The 26,212-nt window shown below is 33.9% G+C and overlaps 1 protein-coding gene across 1 annotated transcript in view; it reads left to right on the top strand.

Annotated features, from left to right (window-relative positions):
* GTDC1 (glycosyltransferase like domain containing 1) overlaps positions 1–3,059 on the top strand; it is a 544,967-nt gene extending 541,908 nt beyond the window's left edge. The window contains exon 13 of the mRNA XM_051985822.1: positions 1,794–3,059. Within this exon, the coding sequence (XP_051841782.1) occupies positions 1,794–1,939 (146 nt within the window). The 3' untranslated portion in view covers positions 1,940–3,059. The remainder of the gene's footprint in view (positions 1–1,793) is intronic.
* Positions 3,060–26,212: the final 23,153 nt, after the last annotated feature.

The following is a 26,212-nucleotide window of genomic DNA, read 5'->3' as shown; positions in this document are numbered from 1 at the left end:
ACTGTGAACACTGATACTTTAATGATAATCTACTTAAGAACATACTAGTGCCACCAAAAGACATATTCCCCAAAAAGACCCAAATTTTTAAGATTAGAATTAAAATGAATTTCATTCTTTCAATTTTTCCTTAAAGAAATTATGATGTAATCCTTCCCATTTCCTGGCCCTGGTTTCTTATGGAACTTATATTTGTTGAACATTTTTCATCTCTACTATGCAAACAGTGTCTTTTTACTACATACATACACACACATATACATATCTAGTATTCCATATATAAATGCATGCATATACACACATGGTATAGAAATAACATAGTTAGAAAAAGCTAGGTTCATGTCCTGTCTCTTATACATGAAGACATGATACTAAACAAGTTACTTAATCCCCTAATGGCTCAACAAATTCTCTAAGATTGATAATAAGATGTAGAACAGTTGCTATTCTGTATTGGTGGAGGGAGTTTCTGTACTTAAAGTTCTTTGTATAAATAAAATCACATATTCTATCTATCTATACACATACATATAGAGATGTATGTGTGTAAAAAGCCAGGGTTAGGTTGTAGAAATATTTTTAGTCTTGGAATCATAAGCCTTCAGTTAAAGTTATATCTCTACTATTTACTTGTTTGGGAATTTTGGTTTTACTATGTATATGAATCAATTTGTAACCTTAAAGTATTATGTAAATGTGCTATCATTTATGTATAGGTATATGTAATATCATATATACATAAACACTTTAGTTTTGCAACAAATCTACAGTTTGTAGTTTTATTTACATAATATAATAAATTATTCTGGTCATCTCTGCAGAATTCACATTTTAGGTAGAAAATCTTAAAAGTAGTTGCTTTCTTCATCTCAGAAATTTTCACTTTGTTAATTCTAATCCAGACCCAAAGACATACATAAGCATGCAAAAGAGAAATAGATAATATTTTTGCTTCCAGAAATCAAACACTGCCGGAGATAGGATATTCTATTAAAAATTAAAGGTCAATTTGCAATTAAGGGATCGTTTAATACAGTAACAAAATGATGTGCTGTTCATTGGGGTGATTTAAAACATGGGGAAAAACCTGGATATTGAGCCAATTATTAAAGTTGAGTTTCAAACTTGTAGAATCCTTTTCTTAAAAAAAAAAAAAAAAAACTAGGTTTATTTCTGATTTACGTATTTCAAAGCTCCCACAGCCAAAGGAGGGAGATTTTCTAACAGTAGGGGGTTATCCTATTAAAATTCATCATGATTCTCCTTTCCGAAAGAAATAAACAGGAATCAATTTTCCTTAGTAAAGAAGTTGGCTAAGATGCAAGATGATCTAGGATAGACTTGGTGGGTTCACATAGAAGGTTTAGAAAATAATTCAAATACAGGGTATGCAATTTGTGGGGAATTCCTTTTTATGGGGAGAGGGCGTGCTATCTGTATTTCTTAGAGAGGCAGGAGAGAGATGCAGTCCAGCATATGTACACACACACACACACACACACACACACAGATCCTCTAGCTTTTAATTTTGTTAAGCCACTGGTACAACAGAGAAGATGAATAGAACTGCAAAGATCTGGCCAGATCCGTGTAACTGTATCTATCGAGTTCAAGAGAACACTGTTAGATGACAGCAAAGATTGGTTTGTCTTTAGGGGTCAGACAGAAACTTCGGATGACCTTTCTCCTCCCTTCTCCCCATGCCTGTTTATTCAGTCTTTGATGGGGTCCCCATTTTCATAAGCACATGAAATCATATACAGTAACACTGTCTTTTTGCTCTTTGCCAACAGGATCCCTGGAGACGATGTTCCGCTTACTTGGGCCCCAGAGATTAAGCCTGCACAGCCCTTCCTTCTATTTGAAGTGTATGATATTGATATCAGTGCTTTGGGAGAATGAGGACTCTGAAATGAACATATCACGCCAGGCTCCATAAAGTCTATATAGGCTGAGGTGGAGAAGGGCCAAGTCAGGCTTTTGCTCTGGAAAGCAAGTATTATGTAATGAGTTAGTGCTTGTTTCCTGGCCCCATCCTTAATATTTGGTACATCTTCATGAAATATAAAAATAGGCCTAGATTTCTGAGTGATGTTACCCTGGGCCCAACCACAACTCGCCCATTGTCATTTCCTAGGTGCTGGGGATGCCATCAGTATTAATGTTCCTTTCTTCATGCTGCCTTCTTTAAAAAAAATATAAGCACCCCCTCCCTTTTAGATGCAATTGGAATCTATTTTCATGGAGTTTCTCCAATCAGGACTACATCCAAACCATTTTGTTTTTTGAGCCTTTCATACTATATTTACTGCATGTAATGAAAAGCTTCGATTCTCCCCATGCTAACTAGTGAAACGTGTGATGGTTGAAATATTCCACAAGTCCCACAGTATTTATGGAAAGAGACAAAACACACAGAAGATGTGTGGTTATTAAGTAAGCTCCTTAATCTCCTGATTCTTGCACATTCTTTCTTCTATGGGCTTTTCATTGCCACCAAGTTGTAAAGGTTTTCATTGTTCGGAGCCTGGCTTAGGGATCCCAGGAAAGCTCAGCTCCAGGCAGGTTTGCCTTGTGTGTTTTAGCATAAAAAATGCATGACACTTCTGCATATGCTCCATATTAAGCTTAACCAGGTTAACGCCCCTTTGCTTGGGTTCTTGGAAGAGAGTCCCATATTGTCACATGTAAAGGGGGACATTTCAGTGCTGACTTTCATTTCCATGAGATTAAAAGTGAAACATGTAACCACAAAGCTGGTTTATGTCATCCCCCTGTCGGAGCCAGCAGTAATGCCAAAAATTAGATATTTGATAGGTTTGTGAGAGAAACAGATGCAGAAGGATGCCATTCCCACAATTTTAGACTCCTTATCTTTAAGCTAGAAAGAACATTCCAGATGAAGAAAATCTATTTTATTGGCTTTAAAAAATAGCAAAGAAAATGCAGAAATAAAAAGAAAATGTTAATTTAAAACCGATGTCATTCTTGGGGACTTATAAACTGCAAATTGGTATTCATTTTTTTCCTTTAAACAAAAAAAAAAGTTGTTCAAGACATGCTTATTCGACTGTTTTCATTTATTATGCATTTTTTCAACCCAGCCCCAGAGTTATAATTGAGAGAAAATATCCTCTAAACATATTCATGTGCTGTATATTTTTTGGAGTGGGAGGGGTGGGGTGAGGAGGAAAAGGGGAGAAACACCGTAAACCTCTAAAAGACTAAAACATCCAAAAAGTATTCTTTCAGCTTTTTGTTTTGGAAGCATTTTGTGTTCCTGTTCTTTTCTTTTTATTTAATTCTGCCAGCTGTCTGCTAAACAAATCTAGCCAGGTGGGGCTTACAACCCATGACTAAAAAACCTACTAGTGCAGCTGTCCAGCTTGCCCGGAGGAAGAATTCAAACAAATGGCAGGAATGAAAAGATTGGTTTTGTTTTCAAGAAAGTAGCTACTGTACCTTCTTTCGGTTCAGTTTTTGTTCTGTTTGCTTTAGTTAACTCATGGTCTCCTAAGGTTTTTTTTTTTTTTTTTTATAGTGAAATGGAAAATCATTTCCATGTTTCTAGCATTTTGTGTATTTGGGTGATAATCTGGTTTTGTTTAATATGGTCCCTCACAGAACCTTCCTCCCCCCTCACAGAAATGCTTTATTCGACATTAGACTTATAGCACAGGTTGGATGTTTTGAAGAATATTAAGAATGCATTTGGGGGTACAAATTATCAGCTAAGTATAACTGGACATGATTTTCAAATATTCAGTAATTGACTGTGCAGCTATTGAAAAGTAGTGGTGGGCATTGTTTCTCTAAAATCTGAGGATAACAACAGACTTCTTTGCACTGCATCATCAGCCGACCTCAACTGTAATTTTTCTAGTCAGCAAATGGGTGCTTTATTCTATGTGTCTGAGTATAGCAAAGGAAGAACTGTGCAAGGAATGACACATTGCCATCTGATCCATGGCTCCATGCATGAGAGATTAATGGGCAAACCACTCAAGAGAGTTCTTCTTTTATCTGATACTCATCGACTCAGCAAGTCCCTAACTTCTGACAAACATGCTTCAATTCATTATTATTTTTCAATGAAGAAAGGAGTTGTGACCAGCACCTGTTCACTATCTATGGATGTTCCTAACAGCTCTGATTTCAGTTAGACATTTCTAATTTCCCACAGGGAGCAAAGCCCTACCTGGAATGCCATTGGATCTCTTTAGTCCCTCAAATGAGCAACTGGAAACAGAACATTCTTTAACCTGAAATCAAATGCTTCCCACTCCACCAGGCAGTTGTCATTTCTTCTATATTGGAAAGAAAACAGGGCTAAAAGGGTATTAACAATTTTCCTTAAAATTGCACATATTTTATTTTCTTGATATATGAGGAAGTTTGGATAAATCTCATTTGAAGCAGATTTAGCAAAGAAACAAAGCTGAGAGGATGTAACCTTGTTCTTCAATGAATAAGGACACTAAGAAACTGTGCTATTCAAAATGACTTTCTGAATAAGCAGGCAGGGCCAGAAGATGGTGGAGTTGACTTGATTTCCTTTTATTGCATAGCAACCTTTGAGTATTATTGACCTGAGGTGCTCACAAAACCAAAAAGAAAAGGCCATTTTTAAAAATAGGGCAAGTGAAGTGCTAATGCAGAAATAACCCTCTTGACTTTTTGTTATTTAATAAAGATGGAGACATGGAGAATTTGAGGCTAAAATGAACAAGAAACACAACTATAATGCCATTAATTATTCTATAGAGAACTAACAAAGACACTTGAAGGTTGTAAATTAAAGACCCTAAAAAGAAGCATTTGTGAATTAATTTAAGAGGATAGGATATTTTCCCTACCCAAGTAAATTTGAAATGCTCTCTTTAGTATTTTGCCATTCAAATCAACCAAAAATGATAAAAGTTTTATTATATGCCAGCTATTATGCTAAGCACAGGGGATACAAAGAAACAGTTCTTGCCCTCAAGGAGCTGACATCCTAATGAGAGTCAACTTGTAAATAATGAGGTATAGAAAAGATATATATGTTGTATATGAGAGGTTATATGAGAAAGAGAAATGCTTAGCAGATTTTGTTCTACTATTACCTGTATTTATTATAATGAAATATCTTTCTAGATATTGCAAGAAGCCAGGATATTATTGCAATACTTGCTTTGGGATTAAATAGCAGTGTACCAAGTCTAAGGTCTTAAAAGTTTTCAATATCAAATTATTTTCTCTTACCCAGATGTATTTATAACATGGAAGAATTCATGTTTAGCACACTACTTTCTTTGTGATGACCAATTTTTTTTTTACATTTGTTTCTAAAATTTTGATTTCCAGATTCTCCCCTTTTCTCCCACACACCACCTCCAGTCCCACCAAAGATCATGTGAAGTTGTGTAAAATATTTCCATAAAAGTAATGTTGCAAAAGAAAACATAGATTTCCTCTCCTCTCCCTCCCCCCCAAAAAATCTTCAAGGAAAAAAAAAGAGTAAAAGAAAGTATGCTTCAGTCTGTATTCAGACATGATCAGTTCTTTCTCTGGCTATGGATAGGATTTTTCATCATAAGACCTTCAGAATAATTTTAGATCATTATTTTGTTGAAAATAGCAAAGTCATTCACAGCTGATCATTCCACAATTTTGCTATTACTATTGTACACAGTACATTTCACTTCGCTTGAGCTCATGGAGGACTTTCTAAGTTTTTCTGATAGCACTATGCTTATCATTTCTTAAAGAACAATAATATTCCTTCATAATCACATACCACAATTTATGCAGCCATTATCCAGTTGATGTGAAACCCCTCAATTTCCAATTCTTTGCCTTAAGAAAAGAACTCCAATAAATATTTTATACATATGGGTCCTTTTCCTTTTAAAAAATTTTTCTTGGGATTTATACTTAGTAGTGGTATTGTTAGGTCAAAGGAGATGTATGATTTTATAACCCTTTGGTCATAGATCATATCTTTTGATGATTTAATCAATTGATAAATGGCTTTTTTAATTATAAATTTGACTCAGTTCCCTATATGTTAGAGAAATGAAGCCTTTAACAAAGACATTTGCCTCAAAATTCTTTTCATAATTTGCTAAGTGCATATCCCATCTTATTTATTCTATTCTTTCTTCCTTTTCACCTCTAGGTTCTAGGGACCAGTTACTCAATGAAAATTTGAAAGAAACTTATCCAAGATGTCTTTCAATTTCTCTTCCCTTTCTCTCTCCATTCCATCATATACATAAAAAAACAAATCATATATGCATTTTTTCCTTTTCTTTTTTTTCTTGCAATATCCTTCAGTATGGATAGAGAAGTAGGGTGAGCTAACTTCACAAAGGAGAGAAATATTTTGTTTCACAAACCTCATGAACCTTGTGATATAGAAAATCCACTCATTAGATATGGGTACTTGAGATGAAATAAACATGTGTGGAAAATAGTCATGAAATATAAGTAATCTTAGAAGGTGAAACATTCAGGAGTTGTGATCAGTTTATGTTTTGAATTGTGAGTGATCAAGAAAAAACAAATATGTAGACAATAGGGTGGGAAGGCAGAGAAAACTTTTCAAAGTCAATTGATAAAAATTAAAATAATTCCTTATTGCAAACATTTTTGTAACTGACAACTTGCTACAGAAAATGACCAATGTAATGCATTCAGGAGCAATCATAATTGTTTGTCCTGTCCTTTGACACTGGAGTTGTAAGGATGTTAACCATATAACTGCTTTGGTTTCTTCTTGATCCTGAAAATTCTTGTTTGTGCTTTCAAAAGTTCCAGTCAGTTTTCACTCAACTTCCTTCCTTATTTAATTTTGCATTGAAATGCCATTGTTTTTCTCACATTCAGATCTTTGGAAGTTCAGGAGGATTTGAATCTTTTGTATTGTTTTTCTTTAAATCTTAACTACTTTTTTTCATGATGAGGAAAATACTTCAATTTAAATATTAAAAATAATTTTTGAAAATCTTTTTCTTTCTTGTTCTCTGTCAACACTCTTGGTTTATTCTTAAAATTATTCTACCAAAGCATGCAAAAATGTGTCCCATTAATAGCATATTAAATATAAATGTGGAAATTCTATGATTAAATAACTAAGGGAGAATGAGGCAGAAAGCTCTAGCAGGTCTTCAATCCTCAAGCACTTATTTTGGCATCTTTTTGATTATAGCCCTGTGTACTAACAGTATGTTTCTGTATCACACAGGTGGAAGTGAGAATATGAGGCTCATTTAACAGTGTGAATTTTCCCAATGTATCACAATTACAGAAACACCTGTGCTTTCTAACTTTTTGCTGATCCAATGTGAAAATTCATTGTTTAGTAACTGAATTGTCAATATACTTTTCTTTTCTATGCTATCTTGATCCCATTCCTTCCTTCCCTCCTTTCCATTTTCTTCTTTTTCTTTCATAGCTTTCCCATCTTATCCCTTCGTTCTTTCCTTCCTTCTTTCTTTTTCTTTTACTTTCTTCTTTTTGTCCATTATGCATCTTTCTATTCTCTTCTTTCTCTAATTTGCCTTTACTTCCTTATCTCTTCATTCTTCATTTTTCTTTCCATTTTTTAGTATTCTATCCTTTTTTTTTCTTCAAGTTCTATCTCCTTTCTTCTCCCTCTTTTTCTTTCTTCACTTATCTATTGCTTATATTATCTTAGTGTCTACAGAGGTCAAGGTCTTTTGTTTGTTTCATTTATCCATAGGGTAACTGGCAAACAAAATCAGCTAGTCTGCCTATCCTAGAGTGCCCAAATTGTCCCTTATCAATGATATCATTTAGGAACAATGATAGTCGAGAAATACTTTGGGTGATTTAAGTTTCTTTATGAAATGTTTCCCTTTTCAGGGATTGGAAAATGGATTTCAGATGATTCTGAACAGACATATTGAATAGTCGTGCGTAGAATTTGCTTTATGTTGCAGTGCCAGCCCCTGTAGAACAAAGTAACAAACCTTCCAAAAGCCTTCTCATTTTCTACTGTTTACAAGGCAGTACTATACTTCTGTTTAACAGTTCTGTTTAGATCTTGTTACAGTTATACTTAGATCTTTTTCCTCGTATAATAGATTTTAATGAGAAAGGAAAGTGTGCTTTCAGTTTGCATTTTCAGAAGAATGTCTGATTAAACTTAAGTTATTCATAACTATAGTTTCACATATACAAGAAATGGATACATTTCTAGGGGAACAAAGTCCCACCTGAATCCTAAATGGAAACTTTTTTGGTGTTTAAAGCAAATACTTATAGTATCTTTCTGAACAGCTTTCCTACCTTTGGTTGAAGTCCATCTAAAAGTCTCCAAAGATCTGTAAAAGCTCTGGCGCCTCGATCATCTGCAAATCCCACTGTTGTAACCCAGCTAGGGTGGGACTGCATCTTAAGACATCTGTGAACCAGAGAAGTTGGCAAACATTTTGGACCTTTTAACTTAAGCGACTACACCAAGCCTGGATGCAAGGATATTAGACCTGAGATAACTACTTCCACATATTGGCACCCTGTCAGTTGAAGTTTGGACGAGAGGGCATGCGAGAGGGAAGAAGCCATGGACAGGGGAGAGCTAAAAAGGAAGTCTATGGAATGGAAAAGAAAAAAGGAGGTATTTACAGGAAGAATATATTTTTAAAGCAAGTGAAGACTTTGAATGATTATTTTGATTTTGGTGTCAGTGATAACTTTATAATGAAGTCATTGGATTTCAAAGATATATTTGCCTAAATGGGTACAGGAAAATTTCAGAGTTCTGATAGTAGTTTCAATGGTGATGCTGGATTTTATGAAAAACAGACAGCTTGTGTTGATTGTTGAGTAATAGGACTGCAAGAGACTTTGGAAGGCTATCTAGTCCTACCTTTGGGCATGATTCCAATGAAATCATTCTACAGGATAATCATTGCTAGAGGCTGAATGATCTTCCAACCCTTCTAAGTATGAATGAAAGAAAGACTTTAACCTTTATGGAGAGAATAAAAAAAAATCTTTGCTTGAAAATATTCTAGTTAAATTACATGAGAATAGAGATAATGGAGGCAGATAAGAAAGGAAAGAAGATAAAAAGTGAGGAAAGAAAAATTGAAAAAAGTAATGATAGAGGATAGAAGAAGAGGGAGGGAAGGAAGAAACAGAAGGAAAGAAAGGAAGAAGGGAACAGAAAGCAAAAATAGTTGGCAAAAGAGGGGCAAGTAACATTTTTAAAAAATCCTTTATGTATCTTAGGAAGTAATAGACATTTTCACACTAAGGAGCTTTAATTTCCTCAGTGTAGGAACTCCCTCTTTTGAGGCAAATTACAACCCAGCTATAACTTAGTAAATAAATTCTAGAGACTTGTTCTGGATTATTGAAAGCTTAAATAACTTCCTACATCTAGGAAGTGTCAGAATTGAGACTGATCTAGAACTTTCTTGATTTATACTCTAATATCCTATCATCTTCTGAAGTTTCTATGGTGTTTTCATCATCCAATAATAGCATATTCTTATTTAGATCAAATAAATGGATTCAAATAAATGTGGTCTTTGGTCATGCTAATCTTTACTCCCTGGCCTTTGCAGTATGAGAATACCCTTGAGCATTACTGCATTAATTAGTAACTTGGTAATGGTATTGGTAATAAATGGACAGAGAGCAACAAAGCTCTGCTTTCTTCCAAAGAAACTTGCTTCAAAAAAATTGTAAAAATTCAGCTTGATAAAAGTTATTTTTTTATCTTATCCATTTCGTCTTTTACCCTAAAGAACTTCCTTTCAGTTATCATCTGTCCACTACTGACTATATGTGATGAATTTGATGAATTTCTTTTTCTAAACTAAGAAATGTAACTTTGATGTTGATCAAGAGAAAATGATGTTGATTTGACTGCCCAGCATATTTTTCCCCCCTTTTAACTTGTCTGATCAAAAGGAAAACATGTTTGGTTCAATGTAAATGGCTGAATAATAAAAAAAAAAATTATCAAGTGCATAATGTATAATAATACCAAACACTAATCTAAGAGCTGGGGATACAACTACCAAAAAAAAAATGCCCACCCTCAAAGAGCTTACATTCTGAAAGAAAACAGATTGCCAGGGAAAAGGTGCCTTGGTTTGGGAAGGCAAACATAGGAAGAGTAGTCTGAGAGGACAAGATAAATTTTCTGCTTTTTCTTATTTTGCTTTTTCTATTGCTAAGGCAGTGCTGATTGAATTACAGTATGCAAAGGAAGAGTATGGGAGAGGCAGAAGCCTGGGGTAGAATGCAAAGCTTAGATAGGGCCTACTAGACAATAAAGTCCCTGTGATCTTAAATTTATCAATCAGTGCTATGAAACTAAGCTTTTGGAGAGATGAAGAATTATTTTCCATATGGGAAAACTAGAATCTGTGTCTGTGTGTGTGTGTGTGTGTGTGTGTGTGTGTGTGTGTCTGTGTCTCTGTCTGTCTGTCTGTTCTCACCATCCATTCCCCCCCCCCCCCCTCCAAAAAAAAACCCTCCCCCCAGCCACGGTTTGCAAGTTACCTAAGTAGGAGTATAAAATAAAAGCAGATTCTGCAGAATTGCTGTTGTTTGTCCTTCGGGGAGATGATGCCATGACTTGCAAGTGAATTAGATTTAAGTGAGGGAGGGCTGTGCAAGGTTTCCTTTGCCTCACTTTCCCCTCCAGAACCTTTTGAGTCCAGTAGCAAGATATAGATCAAGAAGACTGGAGATGGCCCTGGATGAAATGAGCGACTTTGACCTTTTTAAGCTAAGGTCTTCAAAAAGTCTCAGTCTGACTGAGGCTTCACCCATTCAGCGATTAAGGCTAGGTAGAAATTGCCTGCAAAATTAAAAAGAAAAAAAGAACAAAAAATCTTTCCTAATGAAAACCTCAGTGTTATGTGGGCATCTGCCACAAATGTGAATATACCACTATATATAATTATGTAAAAATAATAGTCTAAGTCTGCAAGAAGAGCCCTCCTTTACTTTTAATTGGAGCAGGGTTATTGTTCTTGCACGTCTAACTTGATAAACATCTCAGTGCTGACTAATCAATCCAGAAAATTCAATATTAAATTACCACTATGATTTAACATTAATGCTGGAATTCATAACGCAGAAGTGTTCTAGACCATCAGCTTAAACCCAAACAGGTTGTTGAAAGGTGCATTTCATCAGTAGACAATTTAATTCATATCAAAGAGATTTTGCCCAAAGCCAGTGGCAACTGCCTACTTAAAAAAAAAAAAAAAAAAATTGGTTAGCTCTTTGAGAAAGGAGCTGTATTAGTTTGAAACAAGTGGGGGAAAAAGTCAACCACCCAAACTATTTAATGCTTGCAAAGTAATTTCCTTAAATTCCACAGCAAACAATATACAAGAAGAATCTAATATTTTTGTATCTTAATCATGCTCAGTAAAGAAGTCCTTTAGATAATTGGCACTGCTTCTGTACTGGGCCAAACTTTCTTTTAAGTTACAAATACTCACAAAAGGTTTACATTATAAGGAGCTGCTTTGGAGATGTGCAGATTTAGTTTGTAAGTACAAAGTGAACATGCAAATTGCCTTATCTTGTGGGATTCACAAACAACCATCATTCAGATTGATTTAATACATAGCTTTTTATCTTTAAAAGTGTTAATTAGAAAATAGGGACAGTTCTCTGAACACTTAAGAGTAATAAATAGATCAAAACAGCATCCATGCTTCTGTGATGAAACTTCTGAAGACTTTGTAAAGGGATTAATACAATTGTCAAAAAGACCACAGTATACATATTTAATAGTGCTACCAAGCTACAATTACATTTTTAGGACTTTATTTGCTAAGCTTTTAAACACTTATTATGCTAGAAAAGAAACTGGGAATTTGCACAACTTTTGTACAAAGCTGGGGGTTACCATATGAACTAATTTTTTTTTCTTCCTCCAGAGCCCAGAAGTTCAATATTTTAGATAAATTCTTCAAACTATAAGTCAGCAGCAGTTCTTCCAGGGAAAATGGGACTTAGAGTTAGGAAACAGAGACTATGAAATGTACTCAGGTTTAGAGATTTTTTTTTTTAAAGGAAGAGCTCAACTGATACACAAGATATCCCCAGTGATTTAAAATGGAGAAATAAAATGTTCTGAAATTTCTCATCTTTTTTTTTTTTAAACTATAGTAGTGTGTTGGATAGTGGGATAGATATAACTTGGAATCAAGTGAGATCATCCTTGACTCTGACTAGCTGAGTGTTCACTGGGAAGTCACAGAATATTTCTGAGCTGTTTCTTCAAAGATAAAATGATCATAGTGCTTGCAGAAATAACCATCTCATAAACTTTGGAGCATATTAATGTCATCATCACTGGCATTGTCATCATCACCACCATTACTATCATCACTACTGTTTTATATAGAGATGTGGTCATCGTCAAAAATATTTATTAACATCTATATGGATTTTATAGGGCAGTGAGGTGGCACAGTGGATAGAACAGTGGGCCTGGAGTCAAGAAGACTCAGCTTCCTGAGTTCAGAACCAGCATCAGGTCTATATTAATCATATGACCCTGGGCAAGTCACTTAATCCTGTTTGCCTCAATTTCCTCACCTATAAAATGAGCTGGAGAATGAAATGACAAACTACTCTAGTGTCGTGTTAAGAAAACCCTAAATGAGACAGAGTTGGACATGACTGAAAAACAATGATAACACATGAATTTTATAAAAGAAAGTTCATGAACATAGTCCAGGATTCTAGTACCTAGAGTTCCTCACTTTCAATATCTTTTATTTTCATTCCATTTATTGATAGGGCCATCTCGGATTTCCTTTTTACTAAGTTCCTCCAATTTCTCAAATTTTGAGCTTCCTCTGATTTTTGAATGACCTTTGGTAGTGGACTTTATTCTCTTAGTCCATATTAAGGCAGGAAAACTCATTGCAATTTAGAAAACAAATTTAAAAAAGTTTTTATTTCATATATTTGTTAGAAGACTAAGCATGAGAAGCATCATTTGATATATAAACATATGCTCCCAAATGTGAGCTATTTCCTACAATACTAGAATATAAAGAAAACATAGCATTAAGTGGGGGTTGACAATGGGTCAGATGTTAATCTTGCTTTGGTTTCACTGCTCTTGAGTAGAGGGCAGATAGGAGCTTCCAATTGGCTATGACATCATTGGCTTTCAGATTTCAAGGAAATATGGATTATATTTGTCTTTTGGTTTCCTTGCATAAGAATTGGGTTAAAGGATAGAAAAACAAGGTTGGACATGAGAAATGACTGCTCACATATATTTGAATGGGATACTTATATTAAAATAAAATTATTCATTTCAAGAAAGGGGAAATACAGTGGTCCCCTTCTTTTCCCTCTCTTACCATAATGACAATTATTGACTTTATTATCCTCTCAACCCAGTCAGAAACAGGTCGTTTAAGTGATACTCTCCTGTCTCCTTGACTTCTTACTTTTCTCATTACTATTGTTGACTAGTCCTTTCCAACTTTTTGTGACCCCATTTAGTATCTTGGCAAAAATATTAGAGTGGTTTTCCATTTTCTTCTCCAGTTCATTTTACAAATGAGGAAACTGAGGCAAACAACCATATTTGAACTCAGGAAGATGGGTCTTCTTGATTCAAGATCCAGCATTCTATCCACTGTGCAGTTTAATGTCTCTTCCCTGCCAGGTCCCAAATTGCTAATCCCTAATTTTAAGTTGACTATGTTGTGTGTATTTTTTGCTTCTCATCTCACAGGGCTGAGAATTGGTAGAAAAAAATCATAAAATCACACTGATTGACTTTACTACAAATTCATGTTATTTAACTGTAATTGAACTGTCCCCTACCTTCTCAATTCTCCCATTCCGTACTAGCCTACTCATTCTCAGAAGATGAGAGTAATTTGCTGAAATAATTCAGGGCATTTAATGAAAGACTACCAACTTCCCTTATATATCTTCATCTATTGTTTCCTTCTTTCCTCCTATTTCCAGAGCAAATAAAATAAAATAAAATAAAAATCCTTCACCTGTGCATTTCACTCCATTTTGCGTCATCTGTATGGATCCTTAGTTCTACCAGTTATTCATCTCTCTCTTTGATGTTCAAATCCTCCCTACTTAACTGACTCAGGGGTTTGCTGGTAAATGTTTAATAACCAGCTCTCTCCCTTTCTCTTCCAGCCCTCCCTCAACATCCATATGACATATTTTTGAATTTAATTTACATTGTTAATATTTTCTCCTTTACTTGAAATCTAGAAAATCAACAAGATGAAAAAATCCTGATTTGTATTATTTATTGATTCAGAGATTTAAATATTCACAATGAAAATTTAACAAAAGCTCTTGCTAGCTCCATCATACCTTTATATATCTGGCTTCTTTTCCTGTACCTAAAAATATGGTCAGTGCTCTCCTATACTAAAATCTCTACAAATTTCACTATTCCATCCTTATCTTTTGAACAGCTCTCTTATTGCTTTTAAATATCACAAAACACAATTTTCAAAGTGACCTCTACCCTATCTACCTCTGCATCCTTATTTCATTTTATTATTCTTTAAACTCATTAATTAATAAAATTCATCAATCCATAGAAAACCTCGTAAGGATCAATTGCTAACTTGAGTAACTTCATCTTGACTTCTTATTTCTGATAACTTATTACTTACTTCTTGAAATTCTTTCTAAAATCACCTGGTTCTCTCTTGTGTCTCTGCTGCTTCAGTAATTTATTCTTATTTTCCCCCCAAACTTATAATTTTTCTCCTCTTTGGTGATCTCTTTTATTCTTGTGTGTCACCCCATACCTCAGGTTAATGACTGCCAAAACACAATCTCTTCAAAGCTCTAGTGTTAAAGTTTCATCTGCCCCTCCAGTTCAACATGGGCCCTTTCCACTAACCTCTTAAACTCATCATGTCTGAAACTAAACTTATCCTTTTCCTCTTAAAACCTGTCCCTCTTAGTTCCCTCTTTGTCAGTAGCTTAACTATCAAACTAGTCAATCAGGCTTGAACCCTTAGAATAATACTTGAATTTTTGCTTTCCTTTATCCCTATTTTTTAACTAATGTTGCATTAAAATTAAATAAAATAAAACATTCTTTCCTTCACAATATTCTTCAAATCAATCACTTCCAATTCTTACTGAAACAATCGTACTCACTGATCACATAGATTATTTTTATTAGGCTTCCTAATTTCTATTTCTACAAATTCAATCCACATTACATATTAGTTCTATATTAATTTTCCTTAAATAAACTGAGATCATGATAAATCAATGTGTAAGAACCTTTCGAAGTTCCTTCTAGTCTCCTGATAAACTACAAGCTTCTTATTCTTACATAGAGCTTCACCTAAGCTCTATTTATCTATCTAGTTTTCTCTATTTTGTCAGTATACCACCTAGGCTCTAGCAAATTAAAATTATTTACTGTTGCCCATTAATACTTTCCCACATCCATTGCTCATGCCCTTTCCTTTTTCTTATAATATTCTTCTCTATTAAAAATCCTAGTTAAATGCTACTTTCTTTCATGAAGCCAGATTAGTCACCCCAGCTTCAAATTAACTAGTTCTCCTCTAATGAACTTTGCATTTCTTTTATTGTATTTGTTACATACTTTCTAGGAATTTGGGTATCAACAAGTATTTCTTATGTACTATGTGCCTGGCATTATCTTGGTTGTGACGACTACAATTATGAAATCTCACAGGCAAAACACACATTCACATGTAAATAAATATTACAATATATATGCATTTAGAGAGAAAAACAATTTCTTAAATGAGCAATACAAAGAAATAGAAGAAAATAACAATGTGAAAGACAAGAAACTCTACTAAAATTAGAGATCTCAGGGGAAAGTTCTGTGCAAAACTGGGCATAGTAAAAACAAAATTAGTAGGAATTTAACAGAAGCAAAAGAGAGAAGTGGCAAAAATACATAAAAGAATTATATAAGAAATGTTAACACTCTTAACCATGATGGTATAATTCTGAAGCCAGACATCTTGGAAAATAAAGTCAAGTGGGCCTTAGGAAGCATGACTAACAATAAGGAAAGTGAAAGACATGGAATCCTAACTGAGCTCTAAAAAGATGATGCTGTTAAAGTCCTGCACACACTATGCCATAAACTTTGGAAAACAATGACCAATGGATTAGAAGAGAGCAGTTTACAATCCAGTAATAAGCCAAAGAATGTTTTAATTATTAAATAATTGAACTAATTTCACATTATCAAGATTATGTTTAAATTTCTGCAAGCTAGATTTCAGCAGTATGTGAATTGGCAATTACCTGAAGAGGAGGTTAGTTTGTGAAGAGACAGAATAACTAGAGAGCAAATTGTCAACATTTAAGTCTCTTTAACAGCAAGGAAGTCAAATCCGTCAATAGTTAAAGAAATTAATTCAGACTATTTAATGAAGGTCAAATGCTAAAACTGAAGCTTAAATTATTTGGTTATAGTGAAAAGATGGGATTCCTTGGAAAAGATCCTAATATTGAGAAAGACTGAAAACAAATAGAAAAGGGGAATAGCAGAAGATATGAATAGATAATATCATGGAAAGAATGAACATGAACTTGGACAGACTTTGAGAGATAACAGAGAATAGAAGAAATTGGTGTGCATGGTCCATGGGGTTACAAAGAGTTGGACATGACTAAAGGACTGAACATCACTGTGTTTATGCCTTACATGTGTATGTATGTATAGATAGATATAGATATGTATACATATATATATATACACACACACACATATTTTTATATACACATACACAGAAATATAGATAGATATAACACAAAGGTAATTTTGGCAGGGACAGTGGCAGTTGGGAGAGAATAATGAAAAATTATAGAGGTTTTCCTTCAACTTAGCTTTGCAGAAAGCTCAAAGATAATAATGAGAAGGGAGAGCATTCCAAATATGGGAGACAGCTTTTGAAAAGGATAAGCAAATAGGTCACTTTATTTACTTGTAAAATTAAAGAGATAAATCTGAACTCTTCTATCTTTGACACCTCGATGGTGTTTATGGCAGTAAGAGTGCTTTTTTTTTCTTGGTACATTACACTGCTGGGTAAACTGAAATCTCTCTTCACACAAATTTTCCCATATGTATTTGAATTCACCACTAAAGTCATAATGATATCTAGTTGGTGAGATTCCTGGGTAAAGCAATAATGACTTCAACAATGAATTGTCTCTTCCTCTTAACATTTCTGTGGAAGGAATACTGACTTACCTTGCATAGGTTCAAATTGTTTTCCAGAATTGTTGGGCTGACTTATAGCTCAACCAGTAGTACAATTGTGATCACATAATAAGTATAATAATTTATATATCACATAATATGCAGAATTAACTAAGAATATGTAATATTACATGATAAAAATTAATCTTAATATAATTTCCACAATCCCACAAGATTAACTGTTGCTTTTTTAAAAAATTAGACAATATGATAGTTGTGAGGTAAAACTTCAGAGTGAAGATACTTATGATTGATTCCAGTTTCCATAGATACATGGAACAGTATGAGGACACTTCTTATACAAATGCTATATATCAATAATTACTAGGGTGTCAGTCAGCTAGATTATTACCAAAATTGGCTTCTGGGATGCCATGATGCTTTAGCAATTTGATGTTGTGTTATCTTCCACTTCTTCCAGCAAGCACTGAGGACTCCCCTTTATTGTTTTCTCAAATGTCTTTAGCTGGAGTTTCATACTGTTTTCTGCAGGTCTTAGGTAGGAATTTCCCCTTGTTGGGTTCAGGGCATATATAATAAAAGTTAAGTCTTGGTCAGTTTTCTACTCATCCTCTGGGAAGGAGTGGATCACTCTCTATGAGCATCTTTGCTATTAATAGAGGAAACTTCAGAATTATTTTTAATATAATAGGGTTACTGCTCCTTACTATGGAACTTATAGCTGTAACAATATGATGTGAGATAAGAATTCCTTTTTTCCTTCTTTGGCACAAATTTGATTTGTATTAAAAATTCTGTTTCTGGAATCCTTTCTAATTCTCAACATCAGAATTCGGTTTTCTTACCCTAAGGAATTATTTTTCATCATTATGGGCTAAGATAATCTTATGAAGAGGCATATTTTGGTTTTATATAAAAACACTTTCTAACTATCAATTCTATCACATTTTGAAGTCTGATGACATGTTGGCATTGGCATGGGCTAAACACACAAACGAAATTTGCCACAAGGGAACATTACTGGGAAATTTCAGTAAAGGGGAAGACTGAGGTAGAGCTATGGAGGTGATAAGAAGGAAATTCTTCAGGGAATCTAGAAGTCAACAAGAGATTGGGACATGTATAACAAACGTGCTTAAGGGGTTAGAGGGTTCTTGGCATGAGAGTACTTTTCTCAGAGCCCTTTTCAGATCTTTAAAATCATTGACAGTACTTGGGCTCACCTGGTAAATTGAGCTCATAATCTATTGTGTTACCACAGCTCTACTGCCTCTCTGCCCATCTGTATTCTATTTCTTTTGCACAGTGCCTTGTTAAATTTGTCTATGCCAAGCTTTCTCAACAAGCTGTCTTTCTCTCTTTCCTTGGCCCTCTGGTTGTCCTCAGATTGTCAGCTATAATTTCTATCATCATTGATGCTTTTTCTGTACCAGATGCATCACCAATGACACTATCTTCACTGATGCTTTAAGCTACCCATTTGTCCTGTCTAAAATCTTTGCTGTTGTTGCTACTGCTTTCTCTCACCACCTGCTTTGGCTCTGGGCCATTCTCACAGTTGGTTGAACTGGCATGATCTGCACAAAAAGTGAGGAAAATTTACCAAACCACCATAAAAAAACTAAAAACCGAGACCATCATCCTCCATGTAATCTGAACATTTTTTACTATTGAGGAATCACACCCACTCTTGGCTATTGTTACTTAGACTGCCTATAAGAAGGGATAATTATTTGTAAGACTGCTCTGCAATCTTATCCTAATGAATTAGTGGTCCCAAAATTTAATTAAATTCAATAAAATGGATTTGTGTAAGACAGTTTACTAAAATAAAATTGCAAAAATAGTCCCTGCCCTCAAGGAGATTACATTCTATTAGGCAATGATGCCATGGTTTGGAAAATGAATGTTATTTTTTTATATTTCATCCATAAGAGTAGTGTCCTTTATTACTAAAGACTTTAAATTTGTTCAGTGACATTACTTTTAGATGCATTCCCTTCAATGATTTCTCTCACAGTAGATTTGACTTTTTTTTCAAGGAAAAGTTTGAGATTACTAAGGGTGAGATTCTTCTCTTCATTCCTTACCTTCCTTTGCTTTGCCCCCAATTATCAAGTCTACTTCCTTTTCTCCAATCCCATCATTGTTGCCTTTTCCCTCCATAAGTCATAAATCAATCCTCTTCTCCTTTGATGCTATTCTTCTTTAAGAACTTAATAATAATAGCAGATATTTTAATGAACATTTTCAAATTTGTACAACTCTTTATATTGATTATCTTGAGATTCACTCTAGTCCTATGAAGTGGGTACTGCCAGCATTATTATCTCCATTTTATATGGGGATTTATGATTCAGAGAAATAAAGTAACCTGACTATGGTAATACAACTACTATGTATTGGCAATGGAGTTGGAATTCAAGTCTTCCAGATTTTAAGGCCTATTGCTCTGTACACTATGCTGCATATCTTCATTAAGCACATATTGAGAACTTAAGTGTTTGTATAAATTCGAGGTACTTTGAAGGAATATGAAATAAACAGAAGAGTGTCCTCAAAGAACTTATAGAATTTTTGGGCAACTAAGATATATCAATAAGCTTGAAACATCTAGAGAAAAGGAGGAAATTATGGCAAAATATTTCCAAGTGTTGAAATGATTAATAATCAATGTGTAGGTCTGGTCATCCTTTTGCCTTCTAAACTTTTTCTTATAGTAAGGACTGATTCCTTTTTTTGCAGTAATTTATTTATTTCTATAATATCTTTTTATTTTAAAACTACATGCAAAGGTAGTTTTCAACATTCAGTCTTGCAAAACCTTGTGTTCCAAATTTTTCTCACTCCCTTCCCCCAATTCCTCTTCCCTAGATAGCAAATACTCCGATATAGGTTAAACATGTGCAATTCTTCTATACACATTTCCACAATTATCATGCTGCATAAGAAAAATCAAAGCAAAAAGCAACAAAAATGAGAAAAAAGCAAGCACACAACAAAATAAAAAATTCTGTGAAAATACTATGTTTGACCCACATTATGTCTCCATAGTCCTCTTTCTGAATGCAGCTGGCTCTCTCCATCAGAAGTCTATTGGAATTGGCCTAAATCACCTCATTTTTGAAAAGAGTCATGTCCATCAGAGTTGATCATCATATAATCTTGTTGCTGTGTACAATGTTCAGAATTTAGGTCTACATTCTCTGCTTCCTATCCACTTTTTTAGATTCTTCAACAATTGTCTCTATTTGCAAGTTGTTAGAAACTTACAGAGGCTCAAATCCTACTCCCTTCATAACCAGCTTCTCACATCTGAAATTTTATTTATATGATGGATTCTACAATCATAGTAGGGAAAAGTATGGGGTTTTTGAAGATTTGTTTTTGAAAGCCTCAAAATTTTTTTGTCCAAACCTGTGATTTAATTATTGTAATAATAAAAATAGAAATTTTAGGAAAAAAAAACATGTTATACTAATACGAAGGATTTAAAAAACATACCAAAAATTGTCACAAAACTAAATGTTAACTCTTCTAAGAATGATACATTTTTAAATAGGATTTTGTGTGTGACTTTGTTTATCACCTTAAGTAATTAATATTTTTCTTCTCTACATAATAAGATTAAATATAAATTGAATTGTCATTCTTTCTATTTCCCCCAGTAGATATTATTTTTCTTGATTCTGTTAAAATTGAAGCTCATTTGGGAGGACAACACAATAAAGCTATTTGAGGGAATTTCCTCTATTAGCTTCAAAGTTTGGGTATACCAAAAGCAAGGAAAAAAGTGAAGTTCAAATAAACATATACAGTCAGGATTTGTAGGTCTGTTTTAATAGAAGGTAACATTAAAATAATACGTAGTTCATTTTTGATTCCTTTGGAATTTTCTTTGTACATTTACAATTGATTACTGGTGAAGCTTATGTTGTGGTGATTTGTATTAGCCCAACAAATAATGGCAAGGAATAATAAAATAACTTTCTGAAAAACAAAAAACAAAAATCCCAACAACTTGAAACAGATGAAAAAGATTTCCAGTTCTCCTCAACTTAGCTTCCCATTATTGCTCTGCTTGTATTTGTTCCTCAAATCACACTGGGGATAAACAGCATCAACTCTCAGATGCATTACAAAGTATTGGTCTATTAATCAGAGCTGCCCTCCCTTTCTAAATTTGCTATCTATTTTGACTTATACCATCACTAGGGACAAGAGAACTAATTTAGCATTTTGTTTTAAAATGCTTTTTTCTTTCCTTCCATCTGCTGCTGAGCTACATTCTGCATTTAGAATAACAGTAAACAGAAATAGTGGTAGTATCAACAATAGAGTTCAGTAAGCAAAGCAAACAGTGATGATAATACTTCCATATTGTGAAGAATTCACAATCTCATTGATGTGGACATTCCCTCCATTGTTTGAGACCATAATCCATCCATGCTTGTTCCTGTACACATCTTTATATAAATGTCTGACAAAGGATCAACTCAAAGGATTGGTACCTTTATGGTAATTCTACTTAACGAAAAGCATTGCAACAATTGGCCCACTCACCTGTTATTCTCCATCCTCTCTACATGATCGACCTTTCTCCTTTTCCAGTCATAAATATGGATAGTGTCACTTTTATGTCACTAATCATATGCAAGTCATTTTGGGTATTATTCTGCAGCATTTGTGTCACCTGCAATCTTATTTTTCTGAGATCATAGTATTAATTCATAGTCATACACAATTATTTAAAAGATATTGGTTTTAAAAAGAAGGGCTTTTGTGTTGGGGAGCATCCCCAAATATTGAAAAAATTACCCACTTCATATACATGATCCACTTATTTTCCTGTTCTTATTAAATTCTGAGGTTTTTTATTAATATGCATATGCACACATACATATAAAATATATAATGTAATGTACACATAACATATAGACATACATATGATGTCTACTCTACTAAGTCCATATACGCTCCATACACAGGTATATATACATATACACACACAAACAATATGTATATATATATATACACATAATAAAATATGTAAGTATTTATTGACCTAGGAGGCTATAATCATCCAGTTGCATGTCATAATCTAAACAATCATTCTTCATCCACTTGACTTTTCTGGTGTGCATTGGTAGACCAATATGTTGAGTAACTGTAGATTGCATTGTACAAGCTTTGTGGTGTTCTGGGATTCAGTGGAAATCATAGTAATGTCATATGCAAACATTAGCATCTGGAAACCCTCACTTAGACTTTAGTAAAGGCAGCAGGCATATGGCTTCCTGTTTTATAATTTTTATCACAATATCACTTGATATTGACAATCAACAAAGTTGTCTCTGGGTACTTCCTCTATCCTGGAGTAGTATATGATCTCAATATTCATCTTGTCTCTCATCTTGCCTCTCAAGCAGCATTTTGCTCTATTGAGTCAAATGCTGTTCTCTGCACTAAAGAACAAATATTAATGACAGTAAAATCTGACTTCCTCTGCCCTAGTCAACTGTGTGACTATAAAAGTGTGTTATGTAATGGAGAATTATCTGCAAAAATATGTCTATTTGTTTCTCACATTTTAATCAGAATATTTTTGATTAATGTTAATTCACATCAAGATTTTATGGCATTAACGAGATATGAGTTGTTGCTGACGTTATCTTGGCTACCTTATTTTACAAAAGATGCTATCTTTTCTGTCTTTCCTGTCTGTGAGAATCTTCACCTTCTTGAAATAATTTGACAGGATTTCTGAACACTACTAAAAGTGAATCATCCCCAACACAGATTTGTTGTTATGTATTTATTTGGTCAAGTCCCAGCCCCTCTTAATGACTCCATATTTTTCTTTACTTTCAGTAGTATACATCATATGCTCAGCTGGTGTATTCTTATTATGATGGTTCTACTATGATCAGTATTGAGAAAAGAATTATATTAAAGTGATGGCAAATTGCTCCATTTTACTAACATTTGTCATTCTTTCTTTACTTTGTTTCAGTAAATGATCTCTGTACAATTTGGATTGATTAGGTCAAATGCCAAACTTTTTGCAGGCTCATTTTCTTCACACCTGCTTTACTCAATTGGGAAACAAAAATGATTTTATCCATTTGTTATTCTCTTTAATTTATTCCTTTTTAATAACAGCTTTTTATTTTCAAAATACTTGTAGTTTTCAACATTTACCTTTGCAAAATCTTGTGTTCCAAAATTTTCTCCCTTTCTTCCCCCCATTTCCCTTCTCTAGACAACAAATAATCCAATATATGTTCAACACATGCAGTCCTTCTATACATATTTCTACAATTATCATGTTGCACAAGAAAATCATATCCAAAAGGAAAAAAAATGAGAAAGAAAAAACCAAGCAAACAATAATAAAAAAAATGAAAGTACTTTGTCCTCTCTCTGGGTGCAGATGATTTTCTCCATCACAAGACCATTGCAACTGGCCTGAAATATCTCATTGTTGAAAAGATCCACATCCATCAGAATTGATCGTTACATAATCTGGTTGTTGCCATGTAAAATGTTCTCTTGATTCTACTCACTTCACTTAGCATCAGTTTATGTTTTAATTTCTTTCAAATGAGCTTGTACCATATCACAGTGTAGCTCTTAAGTGCCATGTTTTCTTGCATGGCAAAAAGATTAAATGTTTACTATCTGAGATAGTTTCTAGGTTCTCCTTAGGATAACTGTTTTGCATCGGTCAAACTTAAGAAATACTGAATAGTCAGAATCAATATCTAATTTTATCTATTTCCTATTTTTCAAAATCAACAACTTATTTAGGTTACATTGTAATGTACTTGGGTTGGAGCTATATTAATTGCAGCCATATTAATTGTAGTTTCTCTTCTCCTAATTTGGTGTTCAGTTTTTACCTCTGCATTAAACATTTGATAATCTGAATGGGCACAAGCAGCTGATTTTGAAATAACTAGTTACTTGCTGACTAATAATATATAGTCAATTAAAAAAATTTCAGTGTATAACACACCTATTGCCTTCTAAACTTTTCTTGCAGAAAGTATCCATGAATTGCAGTAAGACTGAAAGTAACTAATATATATGCCTTTTTGCTTTTGTTTCTTTTTTGTTTGTTTGTTTTTGTTTTTGATTTTTGTTTTTTGCTAAGGTAGTTGGGGTTAAGTGATTTGCCCAGGGTCACACAGTTAGGAAGCGTTAAGTGTCTGAGGTCAAATTTGAATTCAGGTCCTCCTGACTTCAGAGCTGGTGCTCTATCCACTATATACCAACAAGCTGCCCCTTTTCTTTTATTTTTTGAGTCCAGACACTTCCAATATTTTTTTAAACCCATGACTGTCTCTATCATGAACTCCCCCAAAATTAAATTGTATATTAATAGGAGTAAAGACCTAAAATTACAAGGGCTTTCAGCAGTGATTGAATCCAACCCTCACATTCCATAGATGAGGATACTCATACCCATAGGGGTTATATGTCTTGGTCTAAGTATTTCAGTCTAAGTCCTCTGACTGCTTTCTAATTCTTCATAATTTTTTTTCACTTTTATATCCTTTATAATAGATTTTAGTTCATTAACTACAGTTACCTTCTAGGTGGTCCTCTTGCCTACTTTCATGATGAACATCTCAAGATGAGATGACTAAGTATCCAATAAAATGATGCTCCTTGTATTCCTCAGGTATATCACAAAATGTAATATTTCAACTACTTTATTCATCTCTATAGAGAGAACCTATAAATCATCCTATTTTTAAGTGGCAACTTCTTTATGACTTGAAATTTTTTTCATGTGTAGAATGTCTAATGTCTGTATTTTAGTTTGTCTACTAGTCGTTTAACTTTGTTGCTGAATGAAGATCACATGTCAAAAATAACAAGAATCAAGCTAATGATGGTAGGTAGTCCAAGATAGTGTTTCTTAATCCTTTTTTGCGTGTATCATGAACTTCTCCGGCAGGTTGGTGAACACTATGGACTCTGTCTTAGGGATCAAATGAGATATTTGTAAAAGTGGGAAAAATACCTTAGCATAGTGTTTGACTCATAATAAATATTTAATAAATACTTCCATTCAATTCTATTCTTATAAATCTATTTTAATTCTTGAAAAATATATAGGATTACAAAGAAAACAAATGATTTTGAAATTAGGAAAAAAAAACAACTTCAAAGACCTCAGGTCAAGAGCCTATGGAAGAACTTGGTAATTCATATTACCTTTCTTATCTATATCTTTCTACAATAATGTCAAATTAAATTTAGTGAACAAAGTGCTTACTATGCACAAGATACAACTATGAGTGGCAGGAAAAATGAAGGGAATAAGCAAATATATAGTGCCTTTTATGTGCTAGGTGTTTTACAAATGCCTCATTAGATCTTTACAACTATCCTGTCAGGTAAGTGTTATTGTTATAGCCTATTTACAGTTGCAGAAAGAGACAGCTAGGTAGCACAAGAGATAGAGCACTACTTACCTTGGAGTCAAAGGATGTGAGTTCAAATCTAGTCCTAGATACTTATTAGTTGTGTGACTCTGGCAAGTTACTTTACCTTATTTTGCTTCAGTTCCTCAACTGTAAAATGAGCTAGAGAAGGAAACACCAAACCGCTCCAATCTTTTGTCAAAATATGGGGTCATGAAGAATTAGGACTGAAATGACTCATTTAACAATAATAGTTGAGGAAAATGAGATAGAGGACAAATGACTTTATTAAGTTTATGAGATCATACTCGATATGGAATATTGGAAGATGGTTCTCCCTAATTCCTATCTTAGCTTTCTGTCTATTGTGCCATACTTAACTGCCTATAGGCAATACCTGGAATGCAACGATGCATAAAATCGGGGACCTGCTCTCCAGAAACTTACATTTGACCTGAAGATACCAGCTAGGACACATGAAACAATTTGAGAAATAATGATAATGTATAATTATACAGCAAAATTTGTGGTAAAGACTAAAATTATAAATAAAAAA

The sequence above is a fragment of the Antechinus flavipes genome, chromosome 3 (assembly GCF_016432865.1).
Source record: "Antechinus flavipes isolate AdamAnt ecotype Samford, QLD, Australia chromosome 3, AdamAnt_v2, whole genome shotgun sequence".
In the NCBI taxonomy this organism is placed as follows: Eukaryota; Metazoa; Chordata; class Mammalia; order Dasyuromorphia; family Dasyuridae; genus Antechinus; species Antechinus flavipes.
Note: the sequence above shows the minus strand (reverse complement) of the source record. Positions and strands in the feature narration are given on the sequence as shown.